General features: G+C 39.3%; 1 protein-coding gene across 1 annotated transcript in view; it reads left to right on the forward strand.

Moving 5' to 3' along the window:
• Positions 1-5,390: 5,390 nt before the first annotated feature.
• Positions 5,391-17,374, forward strand: part of LOC141012037 (neuroendocrine convertase 1-like) — a 146,425-nt gene continuing 134,441 nt past the window's right edge. Inside the window, exons 1-2 of the mRNA XM_073485419.1 lie at positions 5,391-5,504; positions 10,473-10,578. Of these exons, the coding sequence (XP_073341520.1) occupies positions 5,391-5,504; positions 10,473-10,578 (220 nt within the window). The remainder of the gene's footprint in view (positions 5,505-10,472; positions 10,579-17,374) is intronic.

A 17,374-nucleotide genomic window follows, 5' to 3' on the forward strand; every position in this document is an offset into this window, starting at 1 on the left:
ATGGAATAGAACAAAATATTTTATTTGCTCTGCGCTCACTGTTTTACTTTAATCCTCAAAAATCCACAAAAAGCCGTGCAAACTGGAAACAAGACTTGAGAAATGGCTGAAGATTATTAGAGCTGTAGTACAAGAGCATCTATTTGATAACTCTAAACTTACCACATGTGAATGGACACAAGTTTTTTGCTTTTTACATTATACAACAAACTAAAAGTTTAGTGTATCATATTCTGACCAAAGTCCTCATTTCATTTTGTCCTTAAAGTAATAGATTACTGTCTGTTGTGATTTCCAGGTTCACTGGGTGCAGAGGCAGCACGCTCATGATAGAGACAAACGGGCTCCTGTGACAGGACTGGACCACAGTAGCACTAACAGTAAGCTTGAAGTTTTTTTTCTATGTATTTAAATAACACCTTAACTCCAGTTGAAAATGTTGTTGTTGTTTTTTAACGCCTTTGAAAACTAAAAATCTATTTACCTTAATATAAATGATACATGACTTAATGAAAAGGCAAAGTAAATTTCAGGGGTGAAAAATCCCTTCTCATTCCCCTTTATTGACCAACATGGAACCGGTTTCGTTCCAGTTCACACTCCTAATTCTGAGCCATTCTGACATTTCGACAGCAAATTAATTGATTTGGAACTCAAAAAGCAAAACAAAAATGAAAAAGCAGGTTTTCCTTGACCTAAAGTGTGTGTCTCATATTCTCAGTGTTGGGCATGAACGCGCTAAAAGACCGCGGCAATACTGAAGTATCCGTTTATTAGTGTGAGTGTTGCTAACTTCTGTGTGAGTTAACAAATTTCATGCACTGCTTTAAGGAGCCTGGCTGTAAATGGAAGAGGGTAATGTTTCATAGTGGAGTTATCATGAATCCCACTGCTTTTCTTGAAAAGAACCGTGCTACTCTGCCTGTGATTGGTTGAGAGACTCAACTCAAGGTATAATGGGATTGCAAGTTGAAGGCTAACATTCATACTAACAACAACAGTAACTGTTTTCAACACGGAAAATGGGTAAATAATCAAAGAAGACATTCAGTGTTGGATTTATCATCATGGATTTATTTTTACGCCTCCAAAAGACACTGTAGTTCCAGCTTCAAGGACATTGGAAATGTAATAAACCAGAAACGCTTTATATAACTTTATATGGAAGAATGGAAGAAATAAACATGAACTAATTCAGTCTTTGGGACTGTGAAATTGATGAACTATGAACATGAAGTACATCATTTTAATTTGTTTGTACTGAACTTTGAGCTAGCTCTTGTGAATTGTGAACTTGCACAACACTGCGTACTCTACAGGTCCTTGTGTGTTGTGCAACTGCCTCAGTTGATGATGCATCCTTACAATGGTTCCACTCCAAACTGCTGGAAATGCTGGCTGGTTCCCCAGATAACACCAAGGATACAAGAATCTTGAAGGAAACTGGTTCAAGAACCAGAGCTAAATTGGTGGATAGGCGGCTACATAGTCAAACAACTCGGCAACTCTTTCAAATATATTTTTCCCCAAAAACTGTTAATCTCAAGCCAATCCCCAGTGTCAATAGAGGGTTCAATCATATTGTGTGTACAAAAGAGAAAGGACAACGACAAACATTTTAATTGTAAACACACGTTTATATCACTTAAGAGAGTAAAATCATGAAAGAAAAAGTAAACCTTTTACAAAATAAATGTTTTGGGGTCTTTACATATTTATTTATTTTTTTTTAAATTTTCAACAGAAAGCATTAAATTGTGTTTATTATGTTGAAAATGACAACTAAAGTCAACTGTAAAAGTTGTAACGTTACAGCCTTAAGAAACGTAAGTGAGTGAGTTGACATCAGCATCAGCAAACTGAAATATTTCTGTGCATGGAGGTACTTTACATCATAATGGTTGCTACCATTTAAAAAAAAAAAAGTTTTCAGTGCCTTTAACTCCTCACTCTCTGTAGTGACGTATATGTGTGCTCCAGGGTGTGTCGGTACACCTCAACATCAATGCTGGGCATCACACATGAATAGACTCACACAAACAGGCACGGGGAGATTTCCAGATATGTCAGAATGTGATTAACTTAACAAAAATGAAGATCTAGTGAATAAATCACCATCTATTCACAGCTTTAAAAATACATGTAGTAAAGAGATTGTGGTTTTCACAGGTTTGGATAGCTACAGCCCAAGTGTAACGTAACAAATTAATTTGCAGTGTTAGAAACACACACAGAGTGGAGGTAATACCAGAGGAGCTTTTGAGCAAATCAGCTGTGTTACCTGCTTTAATAAGTCTCCAATATTTGTTTTACAGTTATTGCGTGTTTACCAGGTAATACCTCAGGTAATACCAGCTGCGACAACGTTGGCTGTTATTGTTTTCACCTTGTGAGTTCTTGTCAGACCTTTTACTGGAGTCAAGTTCATTCTTGCCGACATTAATTTTACTCTCTCATCAGTCTATCTTACTATTCATTTATTGTGTCTCAATTCTCGGTGGTGGTGTTGTTTAAAGAGTACTATTTGATTGTGACTTCCACTATTTGTAATGTTTTGTTGAATTAATTGAAATGATCATTTATATAATTCCTATATATGCACTCTTTACACTAGTTATATGTGTTACTGAGACGTCATTGGTCCTGAGGTAACATTGTTAATATGTATCATTTTAATTTTTGATGATCAATTTACTGTTACCAGTATACATTGTAAACAGGAAAGCGTGTGACCAAATTTTGCTGAAATAATTTTATAATGACAACATTGCACACTCATGCCTCATAGTGTATTTGTTGGATGTTTTTTTCAGCTGGCATGATTTAATGTTAAAACACTGAATTATTTTCCAATACACTAAGTTCACATAGTCCTTTATAATAATACCCTACTGGTCAAAAATCCCACTTAAACCCGCTGAGATCGGGTTTTTGTGTGCAATGGGAATGTGTAAACTCGGGTGACCACGCTGAATTCCACCGCGTGAATTGATGACACGTTATCAACATCCAATGGTGGAGCGTAAATGAGGAAGGAATTTGGGATGCGGTCTACTCAAGGAGCCCTGTTCATTCTTATGAAAGCTGCTCAGTGGTGTTTTGAAGCCAAAAAAGCTTGACTTTCCAGGTATGAAAATACTTAGATCTCCGACCGAGCTGGCTAACTTCTGGTTTAGTGCCTGGCTAACTTAAATGAGGATAAAAATAATTTAATCATGCAGCTTTTCTAGACTTTCCAAATGTTATTGGACTGAATGGCTCAAATTGTGATAGTGAAACAAGTCAGTTTGCGGGGGTCGTGACGCTTAAAGAATGTATCCACTGTTTTACAGATGCTTCTTTCACAATGGCTCTATTGTTGTTTTCCTTCTGTTACAACTGTTTCTTGTGCATTTGTGACGGGAAATGTGACGTCAGTGACGTATAACGTAACACTGCAGATAAAAATCACAGACGGGCTGCCTTGCCTGTGGGAAGTAGAAATGGGGTTAATAGGTGATTTTTAGTGGGTTGACCAACGTTTAAAAAAAACCCATGTAGACCCACTAATTTTGGTGGAAAAGCGGCATTACTGGCATGTTCATCCTTTCTAAAGTCTATATCCTAAAAAACAAGTGAAATTCACATTTAGTTTGGTTTAAAAATTGTGTCCGAAAGCATTAAGTGACCAGACTTACAGAAATGACTGGAGTATTTAAGCATACGTTTTTATATGCATACAATGTTGTGGGTATCCATGTACATATGTTAATGCATATGGCTTTCTGGAGTGTACCACTTATGTTATTCTAGATGCCTTTGAGACATCATTTTGACCTTTATGACAATGAGCCTCTCTGATGAAACCAGCTGCAGCAGTTTTATGCCTGTTTGATATTTACATAATGCATGTGTATGTCTTTAAGTCCAGTCACAACGATTAGTGTGCATAATGTGTGTATGTGTGTGTGGTTGGAAGTGGTGGGTGTGTTTGTTCAAGAATGTACTGGTTCACGTCCTGCTGCGGTGCTCTCTCTCTCTCTCTCTCTCATTGTGTGTTACCAACCTCACAGTGTCGCTCAGCCTCTGCACTGATAGATGATAAGAAAGAGAGTTAGAGGGAAGAAGATGAAAAATCAAGGATATGGCGGATGAGCAGTACACTTGTTTGATTATTCACATAGAGAGAAAAAGAGAGAGTGCACTTCTAAGTTTTGACTTATTGAACTTTTGAAATCTGATGCTTCTTACTAGTATTTTTAGATTGAAGCTGCCAATTTTCAATCTTGTGTGCCAGTATTAAATATTTCAAGTACGACCACCATCAGGCCAAACACAGTTTCTTGGCAGTGTGGAAAAGCCTCATTATGGGACTATAAACTCTATTAAAGTACAGGGTACAATTAGTAAGAGCAGTACTAGTAATATGGGTGTAATGATACGCAAAATTCAAGTTTTCCTACATCACAGGAAAAATAAATGCAGAAATGTATAACACTGAATGGTAGCTCCTTTATCATAATGCTTACTGGAAAGTCAAGATACAAAAACACTGGCATATGGTAAATTTGAAAAATACACAAACATCACCATGCCAGTAATGCTCTTTCATATGAATTAACATATGAATTAACATTGTATCTTGTATGTATTCAACATGTTAATTGGTGAGCTTGAGATGTGGTGGTAAAAAGGCTAGCTATTTTGTGGTGTTTGCAGTGTTTGGCTCCATTCAGTAATTGTGCAGACATGAGACTTGTACAGTTTAGGTCTTCTCTTCTATGTTGGACACATGCTGACATGTGTCAGTAATTACTTTGTTCAAGGGGAGTGTTGAAGCACAGAAGGTTGTATTCCAAATCAAATGATTTGGGATCAATACACACACCATTACATTCCTAACTGATAATAATGTTTGAAATATATCCATGCATGTGAGTATTCCTGTGTTTAGTCGGTTAAGAAAAGGGGCTTTCCATTAACAACTGGTGTGATAATAATTAATTCTGCATTACATACCATATATTATGAAACAAACCGATTCATATCTGTCATATTTGTGTGTGTGTGTGAGAGAGAGAGAGAGAGAGAGAGAGAGAGAGAGAGAGAGATGGAGGGGGTGAAAATGAGAGAGTGGCAGTGAGTGTAACATGTAGTGTATGGAGAGAAAGGTGCAGGCCTTGATGAGCTGATAGCACATCGACAGACAGCGAGCCAAGCTGTGCGGCAGTAATGAGATGCTAATGATATGCTAATGATATGGTAATCTTCCAGCAGTATTCCACCTCACTGGAGAGAAGGGGGGATCTGGGAGGCCTTTCACCATTGGTTGGAGACCAGAGACTTCCTGAAGTCAGAGTTCAAAACAAGAAAAAAAAACACACACACATATACACACATGATGCGTCTGTATGCTTGCAGGTTCCCAGAGGAGACCGTCTGCAATTGACAGGCAGTCGGAGGAGAATAAGAGTGACCAGTCCCTCACCTTCAATGACCCGCTCTGGCCCATGCAGTGGGAACTGGTGGGTGTAATTGTGTATGTGTGTGTTTGTGCGTGTTCATTGGTCTTATCTGGAAGCCTCCTCTCTCTCCTCTCAGCTCTTGTCCTCATGGTGAAGGATGTTCGTTTGACAGGCATAAGTCAGGCAGGCTTTCATGTGTGACTGGAGAGAGAGACAGAAGATAGAGGGAGGTGGGCAGATGATGGAGAAGAAGAGAGAGGGAGAGAGAGTGGAGGTGAAAGAGGTTGTCCATGTTGAACTGAGACAGATGTCGGGGATTGATGAGGCTCGGAGCAACACTGACACACAAACTTTGCTGCAACAAGACAAGCTCATCCCTCCAGCAGAATTTTGTTCTCATGGTTTGACCAATATATGTTTGTGAAGTAGGATAGCAGTACCAAAGCAGTATGTTGCAATATTAAAATGTCACATGTCACTGCATAGTACTCGTACAAACTGTCAACTTCAGGCGAGACTATTCTGTCAACTGCATTTATAGCCTTTTCCCAATAATAATCAGTATAAGAACTAAGTAATTCATTTTGATAGAAACCACCACTCTGTTCTTCATTCTTTCATTTCTGTGCAATCTACCAATATTGCCTTGTGTTTCTCAGAACCATTTTTGAAAAAAACACACACAATAAGCTTTTTGCACCAATATCGAAACAATACATTTCTTGATACCTTCTATTTTTCCCTAATGCCCCTTTTCATGTAACACAAGAATTAGAGCTAGACTCAACTACCCCTGGGCAATATTGGCAGATATATGTTTATCAATGCAAATAAGTTTCGTGTTAAATCAGGCAGCTATGGAGGGACTTTCTCCACTTGTCGTGGATATAGATTGGCGTTTACAGTAGCCAATACTGCTGAATGTGCATCGCATTAGCCCCCACCATGCAGCTAGTGCGGTGAATAAAGTTATACATTTGTGTTTTTATAGTTAGATTTTTATACAGTAATTCGTGAGGTACAGTGATTCGACCCCCTCTCCGGCAGCATCCTTCATTTTATACTGTACATCCATGGCAGCGACATAAAGTGTTTATTGGACGAATATTGATTTCGATTTTGGAAACATGGAATATTACATAATTTGTAATTACCGCAATGAGAAGTTTTGATCATAATTTCTAACAATAAACTTAACGAATCCTTACAATTCTACAATCCTTTGTTTAAGATAGCTGTTTATGTAAAAAAAAAAAAAATATGTATGTGTGTATATTGTATATTGTTATACAGTATACAGTCTATATTGGTCCCCCTCAATCTTTGCAGTAGTTGGCCCACATTGTAGCCAGACATTCTGATTGCTTATTAGAATCATGTGAACAGATACCTTATAGAATCATTTCATTTTTTGGTCTCTTAAATTATTTTGTACGTGATTTGTTACATTATTTGGACCACTGAGTCTGGTTCATACGAAAGCTTTAGAGATTATAGTCAACAGCATCATTTTATCCTGAAATTATTATACATCTCTGGTAAGATATTACCAAGTATCCCGACATAAGCACACAGGCACTAACATCTCAGGGCGGCAGGGCTCAGCCAATCCAGACGGCGGATACTCATGACTGACATGCTAGGGTGTAATCTGACAGAGCCAGGAGCAGGAGAGGCGGGGTCACCGATGATTGACACCTCAGCTCTCGGGGCAAGATGGAGCGGTGAGAGTCAGGGTGGGGTCGGAGGGTGGTGGAGACAGAGATGGGGGAAGGGAGGAATATGAAGAAGAAGGGAAAGAAAAGTCTGACACAGCTTTTCTATTTGAGTGTGATTTATTGCAAATAGTCACTGCTTTCAACTTTGCAACTTTATTGACAAGATTGCTTATGAAACAAAGCAATCTTGCATTGCTTTGTTTCTCTGCATGAGCCTATTTGAAAAGACACCAAACAGATTAAACAACATAGCTAAACCTATGTAGGTTTGTACATGAAGCTTGATTACAACTAAAGTATAGAACATAATCATCATTAACTCAAGTCAAGGAAAATGTTAAGCTTTTGTAAAGTTGAGGAGACATCTCTCTCTCTCTCTCTCTCTCTCTCTCTCTCTCTGCCCCCACCCTTTCTCGTTCTGTTGTGTTTAATCAGCCTCTGGTGGATGTGGATATTGATCGAGGGTCAGTAATCTGCTCAGGGTTGGTAGCCTGCCAGGACCAGACGTGTGTGTTAGTGTGTGTTAGTGTGTGTGTGTGTGTGTGTGTATGTGTATGCTAGCATGCCGTGTATGTTTGCTAAAAGCTGGTGTGTACATCGTGGGTGAGAAGTATACACACATACACACGCACAAGGCAAGTGGACTCCATTGTATCGTTGCTTAGGCTGAGTCCAGCTGCTCCAAAAGGAGCTTGTTCAAAGCTGCTAAAATCCATACAGCATCCTGGACGTGCTTGCTGTGGATGGTTTGTGTGTGTGTATCTGTGCGTTTGTGTGTTTGTGTGCTATAGCTGAGGGGCAGCTAAGATAAAGGCAGAGAAGACAGAGAGATTGTTTTGTTGTCGCTTTGTTTGCATGTGTGTCTTCTGCATAGGGAAAGTGTGTGTGTGTGTGTATTTGTTTAGTGCGTTTTTGTTGCATGAACTTTTGCGCAACTCTGTATACATGTATCTATGTGCTTTTGAGCGTGCGTGTGTGTGTGTGTGTGTGTGTTTGTGCAAATGTGTATATACTAGAAAGGCATGATTGGTTGCGTTCCAGTGCTTCAGAGAGTGATTCTGATTCTATGCATGATCGTGTGTTTGTGTGTGTGTGTCTGTGTCTATGTTTGCATGTTTGTTTAAAAATGTGTATGTGTGTGTGAAGTGAGTCAGCGTTCAAGATGCCTGTCTGTGGGCTTATATCCAAGTTCATAAGGTGTGTGTCTGTTTTCTTTTTTTGCACATACGTGTGCCTGTGTGTGTGTGTGTGTGTGTGTGTGTGTGTGTGTGTGTGTGTGTGTGTGTGTGCACTCCCCTGGGCCAGTCCTCGTGCTCCAGTGGACGTTGGCTTGCTAGCTGTCTCCATTCATCCACTTTATTCTCACACACTACAAAGCAGCACTGCTCCCTAGATACATCCTGCTCAAACACATATGCAAGTACGAACGCACAAACTCACGCATGCACGCATACACACACACACACACACACACACACACACACACACACACACACACACACATACATACATACATACATACATACATACATACATTCCTCCTGAACTTTACCAACAGTGGAGTATTATTCTACACTGGCAAAAAGTGGACCTCTGTTTCTGGTCATTTTGGAAAAACAAAAATGTAGTCATCTTTTAAATTGCCAAGAGGGGCTTTGTAATGCTGAATGATGTTTACCTGTCCCAGAAAGGACTTTCATCTCCTGCATTGAAACTGTATGTGTGCATGAACAGGTACAAAGACTTTCTTGATGTATTTTAAAAGTTGATCATTTAAGTGAAATATTTTTGAGCATTTAGACATCTCACTGTGACACAAATGTTTTGACAATAATTGCAGCAACTTTGAATTAAGTGTTTATCTAAAAATCATTAGTAACTTGACTGCATGCAGTATTATCATACACCTACTAAGTAAAGCAGCATTACTGTGTGACATGTATCTGGTTTTTAATCCTATATTATTTTTATCGAACATTTTTTAAATTATGCACTGAAAATGTATCACTAATATATCTATCAATAGCCAATCTTATGTTCTTTTAGGTGTTAGTATTTGTCATTACTGCATGTGTGGAGTGGTCGAGTATTTTACTTGAATTTAATAGGTTTGTGTGACATATCCAACCTCAGCATGACTGCAGTGATGTCATCACAGGTCAAGTCCATGACCTCTGGCTTTTGTGAATGGGACCTAAAATGAATCTTGTGTTTGCAAATTTTCATTGTCATGCTGAAAGTCTACATCAAGCAGAATGGAATTTGGTGAAAGACAGACTTCTGATGGACAATAACAAATCATGTTTAAGGAGACTGGTTTCTTTAGTATGTTAAACAGACTGAAAGGCTGCTAGCCATTCACACTGTGGAGGAGTGGAAACATGACTTTATGTTAGTGAGTCTTTAAAATAACAGCACTGGAATGCAGGGGCAGGGGGACCTCCAAAATGTCCCCTGTTGACTCACCTGTCCACTGTTGGTAACATATCCAAGGTCCACTGTTGGATGGGTACACAGGTGTACACACACATATATATTTACACACATACACTCAAACACATACACACTACCCCCTACTGAGCAGTTTTTTCCCATTTGCTCTCTCTCTCTCTCTCTCTCTCTCTCTCTCTCTCTCTCTCTCTCTCTCTCTCTCACTGTCTCTCTCTCTCTCCTTCATGATAACAACAACAGAGTTGAAGCCTCTTCAAACACTCACTTTGAATATCAAATTGCACGTGAGTGTGTGTGTGTGTGTGGGTGTGGGCAGAGGAGTTTTGGGCAGCTGCTGACATTTTGGGTAAGACAGTTTGTCCGCTACCTTTTTGGCTGTGTGTATATATGTGTGTGTGCAGCTATCGTGTTGTTTTTCAGTCTTAGTTTGTGTGCATGTGTGTGTGCATGTGTGTGTGCATATGAACCATTTCAAGTTTTATTGAGCGTTCTATTATATTTGTGTGTGCTATTATATTTGTATGAGGGTGTTAGTGTTTTCAAGTGAATGTGTGTAGTTTATGGGACCACTAAGGCTCATGGGAGTTTCCATGCGTGAGCTGTTGCTGTGCACGTGTGCAGATTTGTGTGTGACTGTGTGTTTGTTTATGTGTGGGTGGTTATGTGGTTTGAGGTGCAAGGATGAAAGATCTGTCTGTGTGACTCGCTCATGAACTCTGTGGGCTCCTTATGGGCACTCTGAACACACATACGGTGTCTAAAGAAGTTTACTATTTCAGTGCACTGCAGTCATCCTTTTCATGTAGTGATGATGATGTTCTGTCTCTATGTGTGTGTGGGTCCCTTTGTGTGTGTTTAGTTTTCACAGGGCAAGTACAACTCTGGTGGTTTTGACCTGAATGTGATGCCGGTTTGGAGCAACAACATCACTGGTAATGGAGTGGTGGTCACTATCATCGATGATGGTGAGTCTAACCTTCACTCACTCACTCATTCAACACACATGCACACACACACTTATCAGACTGATTGGATTCATTAAGTACGTACAAAGGTGTATATTGCCTGTTTAAGACAGTAGATTGATGATACAAATATGGATTTATCCGGGATCCAATATAAGAACATTGTGTTTGTAGCAGGACTCATGCTTTGGCTCTGGGTGTATACTAACTGGTAGTTTCATTCTAACCAGACCATTTTCTCCTTAATAAAATAAGACCAGAAGTAGATTTCTAAAATATTTGGAAAACAAATGTATTTTAATCAGAAAATTATAAAGTGCAGTGTCCTTTTATCCAACATTCTGCAACCTCTAAAAAGATTTTAGATTGGTGAAGACTTGCCAAGTTTGATGTGATGCATCTGAACTCTGGCCCTCAGTGGAGAGAGGGTGAATGATTTATCTTAGCCCCCCCTCCCTCCACCACTTCATCCGCCACCACCACCACCACCACCACCAGCACCGTCATCTTCGTCTCAGTCACGCCACAATGAGAATTCATTTCTCTCTGATTGCTGGGATATCTGGCAACAAGGGAAATGAGAGAGCGGCATCTTATGGGCTCATTCATCAAGAACTAATTGAAGCCTCACTAGTCTCAAGTGCTGATAGAGCTGGAGTAGTGTTGGAGTGTGCTGTTTTGTATAGTTGTGTGTTAAAAGTGTTCATGTGACACTCTTTTTGCATCCAAGTGGCTCTGACTCTGCAGTATGTGTGTGAAAGTGGACTCGGAGAAAAGGTGTCATCATCATTCAGAGAAATTGCATATTTGTGTGCATTTGTGTGTGTGTGTTTAGTCCCCCTTCCATCCATGCGTGTTAAGCTGCTTGCTTGTGTGTATCTTATGTGAATCTTAGCTCACTCTCTGTTTTTGATGAAAGATGCTGCTATCATGGTGGACTGCTTTGGACAGAAGGCCTTCTCTTTGCTCTGGATCCCTTTGCATACAGACAGCTACTCAGTGTGTTTGTGTGAGTGTGTGTGTGTGTGTGTGTGGGTGTTGGTGGCGAGGGGTGGAGGGTGGATACAGAATGAGCAAGTAAGCGAGAGAGAAAGAGAAAGAAATTAAATAGAGGAAGGATATAGAGGGAAATGTCAGGAGAAAGCACAAGCAAAAAGGATTCAGAGAAGGGGCGAGTGTGTGTGTGTGTGTGTGTGTGTGTGTGTGTGTATTAAGGTATTTGTGTGTGCATGTATGTATGTGTGTGTGTGTATGAGACGGAGAGTATTAGACTTGCACCACTGAATCTCCTCTCCTCTGAGGCTATTGTACTCTGCTCCACCTCTCTGTATTGATTCCACCGGGCAAGAGCTCCCTCACTCTTCCTCTCTCCGTCTCTTTCTTTCTCTTTCTCTCATTTTCTTTTCCTCTTCCTTTTTCCTGTTCCCTCTTTGTTAACTAGGAGGTGACCTCTTCCTCTGGCCACCCCCCCACCCCCTTCTCTTTCTCCATCCCCCCCTCCATCCTTCCCTCTCGGACAGTCTGCCTCTCACAGCTGAAGGATCATGTACACGTTCACCTTTAGCCACCTTTCAGTCGATGCCTATTGATTTTAATATCACAATGAAATAAATTATTTTTCTTTGAGTGAAAGCGCCCACTCCTCCCCCTCCTCCTCCACCCTCTCTCTCTCTACCTCCATCCTTCAATCCAATCCCTCTGTTTTAGAGGTAATGTAATTGGCATCTGCGGCCGATCCTCTTGCAGCATTGAATCACATTCACTGTGCCACCTTCAATTTGTATTCCTGTGTTTGGGTTTGCTTCTGACTTTCCTCTTTCAGACTATTCTCTCAGTTACCATTAGATTTATTTTATTACCGTACTTCATGTACATCAGCATGACCCTTAAAAAACACAGCTCGGTAAAAACTTTTGCGCTAAAACCTTGCTTATTTCTATACATAAATCAGATTTATCCATTTGTGCTTGTGTTTGAGGATGTGGGAACATTTACAAGCACTTCTGACCATTTGTACCAACAAACCCCCAATGGTACACAAGTGTAATATCAAGTAAACCAATCCAATACTATAGGCACACAAACCTGACCTGTCAACCATTTAAGTAACTGTTGGAATGTCAGCCTTCATTCTTATAGACGTGCATTTTTGTTTTTATTTTGAAAACACTGCAAATTGTGTTCAGAGTGAAACTATGCCTCTATTTCATCTCGTTTCCCAAGTAGTGCTTCACTGAGCACCTGTGGCTCCTCATAGGAAGAGGATCTGTTAATGACATTCAGCCTGCATGCATTCATTATGATCGATTTAACAAGGCTGGGAATAATCTGTTATGATAAAACTGTTTTTAAAAAGTGTGAGGGCAATTAAAAAGCTAATTTGTGATCTATGAATTGCACTGAAATGATACCGTCCCCACTTTCTTTTTTGTGTGCTGCACTTCTGTATTTGACATTTCATGATTATTCATTTTTTACCTCACAGAACCTTTATTTATTTGACATTATATCATATATTACTCTGACCATGTGCGCACTACTCACTCAGTCTACCCACGTTAACTGTAGAATGAGTCGACTGCCAAGAAAACTTGCAACTATTATGAAAACTAATCAATTGCAGTGAAGAAACGTAACTAGGTACATTTACTCAAGCAAGTCTATGTACTTTACTTGAGTATTTCTGCTATGTTATAACTTTGAAATTAATTAATTTTATCTACAATAAACACTGATTCTGATAATCAGAAAAATGGAAAGTATTGGAGCCAATAACCAGCTCGGTTTTTAAGCATTTTGACCCATAGTGTACAGTATATACATTCATGCAAATATATGTATAATTTTACTCCTACTTGTACTTTTGGTACTTGCGTACATGTCTTGCTTGCCAAAAAAAAATCAATTCAAATTTAAAATGAAACTCCTACGCTATTTAGTTGTTTAAAAGCTTTTATTATGAAACAAAAAGCAAAATCAGGAAATGCTGGGTTTTCACCAGCAGTTACTTAAAGGGACTTGGGGCAGGATCAAGAAATAAGATTCAATAGTGACACAACGGCCGTTACGGCTGTTAGGGTAACTGCAGCCATCAGCCAAGCCGGCGCAGGAGCGCGCATGAACTCTTCACAGCAGTGCAGCTGATGCTGTGACACTGTTATTTCTTTACTCGCTGTTCACGTGACTGTTTACTGCAAGACCTCCGTTCATGCCTCCGTGGAATGACGTCGGTAGCCTACAACTGCGAACAGCATCATGTCAAGCGATGTTTGATCGCTTATTCAATATTTTTTATATTTTATATATTTTTTTATAACAGCCCGGCTTTGGTCGTAATTTCGTTTCGACTCACGGCATGCTGCTGATTAGACCTTTGTTTTCTGCTTAGTATGACTTTTTAGTGGACTTTGTGTGGTGGTGGGTCGTTTGCTGGCCGTAGCAGAATCCATTACTACCAAAACACTAGTTTGGGTCCACCGCGATTGTCTTCTTCCTATATTTTTGAACGTTTCATCACACATTAGCATTAAAAAACTTAAAATGCATGTTTATTTTTTCACAAATCCTGCCCCAAGTTCCTTTAACACAACTCCTGAAACAGCTGAAAACAAACACCATGAAACAGTCACATACAGCAGATATCAAAGAGTATGAACAGGGACATTCGAGACAAACTTAACTAAAAATGCCTTTTTCTCTGGGTTCCTGCACAGACTTAAGTTCAGTCTGGCAACACAGACTCGTTTAAGGGTGAGAAGGGCTTCGTCATGGGTTGGTTGTGGTCAAGAGCCATTAACGCAGCCCTCTTGGAGGTGTGGGGGCCACACTTTGGACCTACTCGAGAGAGGGTCCATCGCGGGCATGGCTTGGCTCAACTCGGTAAAACTGGTCATGGAAATGCGAATCGGCGTGGCTTGGTTTGACTCGGCACGGCCAAATTGTCAGTGGAAAAGCCCCATAAGATTGTTACCAAAGTGCTATACATACTGTGACTTTCACTTTTACCAAAATCAATTTAGATAAGCTATCTTTACATTTACTCAAGTATGACTTTTTGGTCACTTGATGACTTTGGACTTTTAACAACACTGATTGTTAAGTAATTTTTCAGGGAAAAGTGACCACAAATTGGTAAATTGGATAAATTAAATGTCTTTGGTCTGACCAAATAAGTCATTTGATACTGGAACATTGGGTTCTTAGATATTGTGATGGCCTTTTTTCACTGTTTTCTAATGGTTTGTAGTCCAAATGATTAATAGAGAAAATGAACAACAACATAGTGGGAAGCTTTCCTGCACGCCTGCTATTAGAATGCTAGAGTATCTTCACATCATTGTCTGTGAGGGGTTTCATCTTTATCTTTCTTGGCTGCTACTTTTGTCGACAACAAGTAGCTAAACATTGACGTTTCTCGGACTAAGTGACGCGGTTGACCATGTATGGCATTTGTGGGGTGTTCCTGTTTGTAACTAAGCCTGTGCAGTAAGAGCTTAAGCAGATTTATATGGAGCAGGTGATATTTATCATCATTATCATTTATGCATTAATGTGTCCTCATGCTTACCAACCTTCTTATTTTTCAGTTCCTATGCAAACATTTAGAACTTGTACTATGCTTTAATAAATCTTTAGAACCCTTTCATTGCAGGAATGATAGACAACTTTTGCAGATAGTGTACATCAACATAGACAGTAGGGATTAGGCTCTTGTCCACTGATAATGACCAGTGAGTGGGTTGAAGATATAGATTGATCATTGAAATAGCATGCACCCTCCTCCCAACTTGTCCCATGACAGTCCACAGTGTCCCTGTCACCCTGCTATCAACACTGGCCTCTGTCCCTCTTGGCTGGGTGTCCCAAAAGCACTCCAATATCGATCGGTGCTTACGCCATTGTCATTACATGTCATTGGTGCACAGAGAGACACAGGACACAAATTAGACTGGGGAGGTGAGGTAGAAGGATGAATGGAGGGAGGAAGAATAGAGGGGGAATATATACAAAGAAGACAAAGATAATTCAGTGAGTCAGTAGAGATTCCTATAAGGCAGGACTGTTTTATTTCACACTGATTTGCAAAGAGCAAGGAAATGGTCTATTAAATGTTACAATAATATTTACTGTAGAATATATACAGGTAAACATCAATTTGAGCCAGCCCTGTATGTATACATGTTGTACATTTCCGTGTTTCACATCTTAGAAATTACAGTAAGTTGAAGATGGTGTAATTTAGTAGTTGTACCTTGAAAAGCAGTGCACAGAGGGAATAATGTGAGGCCAGTATGGATGCAGAGATATATTTATGTTGTCATACTGTATGTATGTATCTATCTGTTGATGTAGGAGGTGTGATAAAACATTTTATGGCTGATTCTGCAGGCTTACGTAGCTGCTGTAAGAGGTAGAGCTGTATTTTTGATTATCTACAGCCTCCACTGATTGACTTAATGAGCTGTGTCCATACTGCGTGAAATGCATTTACACTACTGTCTGCTCATGCTGTGCATCACAGTTGTACTGAGTGTGCCATTGTCCCACTTGCAATTCTAAAAAGTCCATTAAGACAATGAAATTTGTATTTTTAGAAGTGTACTGTACGTCTTTAATTGTTTTTCTTGGAGGTGTCATGATACAGTACATGATCTGCACCTCTGATGCTAGAATCTGAACATTAACCATAATTACAGTAATCAAAATATTAGTAATCCAAAATACTAATTCACCATATTCCACAGTAATTTCTAAACAGCTAGTGTTTTGTGACTTATTGATTTTATATAACCCCACAAATATGCAACTGGATTTTAAAAATGCAATCCAAGCTCAAGGTAAAGAGCTTTTGCTATTAATTGATTTAAGGTATAATATGTAACATTTCCACATTCAAATATCTAAGAACAACTGGACCTTTTGTTATAAATTTTGTTGAGTTGTGTACTCACATTATCGAAAATGTTAAAGAAATCCGTAATTTTATTCAATGTAATTTCATTTGGTCACCTGTCGCTATAACTTCCGGGAGAGAGTCAGAGAGTGAGGACAGAAGTGATGAACATTTCTGCCTGAGTCATGTCAAATGGATTTTGGTCATCAATGGTGGTTGTTTAACAATGAAAACAACTACTCTACTATGTCTTTTGTTTTCGTTGTTTTCAGACAGTCGCCAGAGATTACATACTGTGTGTGAACACTGAAACAACTGGTATGCTAATGGCCTGTGATTTGTATGTGTTAACCTCGCCATATATGAGTGCAGAGTTAGCTCATAGTTTAGTGACTTCTATCATATAACTTAGTATTTGAGCACACACTATATTTTTCCTTGTGTAGCGTAAACCAAGCAGACCATAATTTCCCTAATCACTGTGCATTTGAAAAAGTGTTACACACAAACCACTGAACACACAGCCGGCTGCTGTTGAGATGCTCCTTTGCACAAAATAATAAGAGTGTGATTATCATGATTATCTTTCACCACCAAGCAACAGAGTCCTTGACAAGTAGCTAAACAAAGTGGTCGCCAAGCAACACCAAATTACTTGTGTGAGTGTAATTTTTCAGATATTAAAATTAATAACAATATTTTACAAGTTCTCTTCTTTAAATTTGGCAAAAAGCCTTTCACAATTAATGTTACATTTTTCATCCTCATGGGTGGTTATCAGACTCTTGTTTGAGAGAGCTAAGTTGGTAACTGTAATAAGATGAACCTCATCTTTACAATGTGTCTGTATTTTATATCAGTGTCTATAAATACTTGTGTTTGTATGCGCATGGTGTGCATGCA

Source organism: Pagrus major, chromosome 17 (genome assembly GCF_040436345.1).
Source record: "Pagrus major chromosome 17, Pma_NU_1.0".
NCBI classification, from domain to species: Eukaryota; Metazoa; Chordata; class Actinopteri; order Spariformes; family Sparidae; genus Pagrus; species Pagrus major.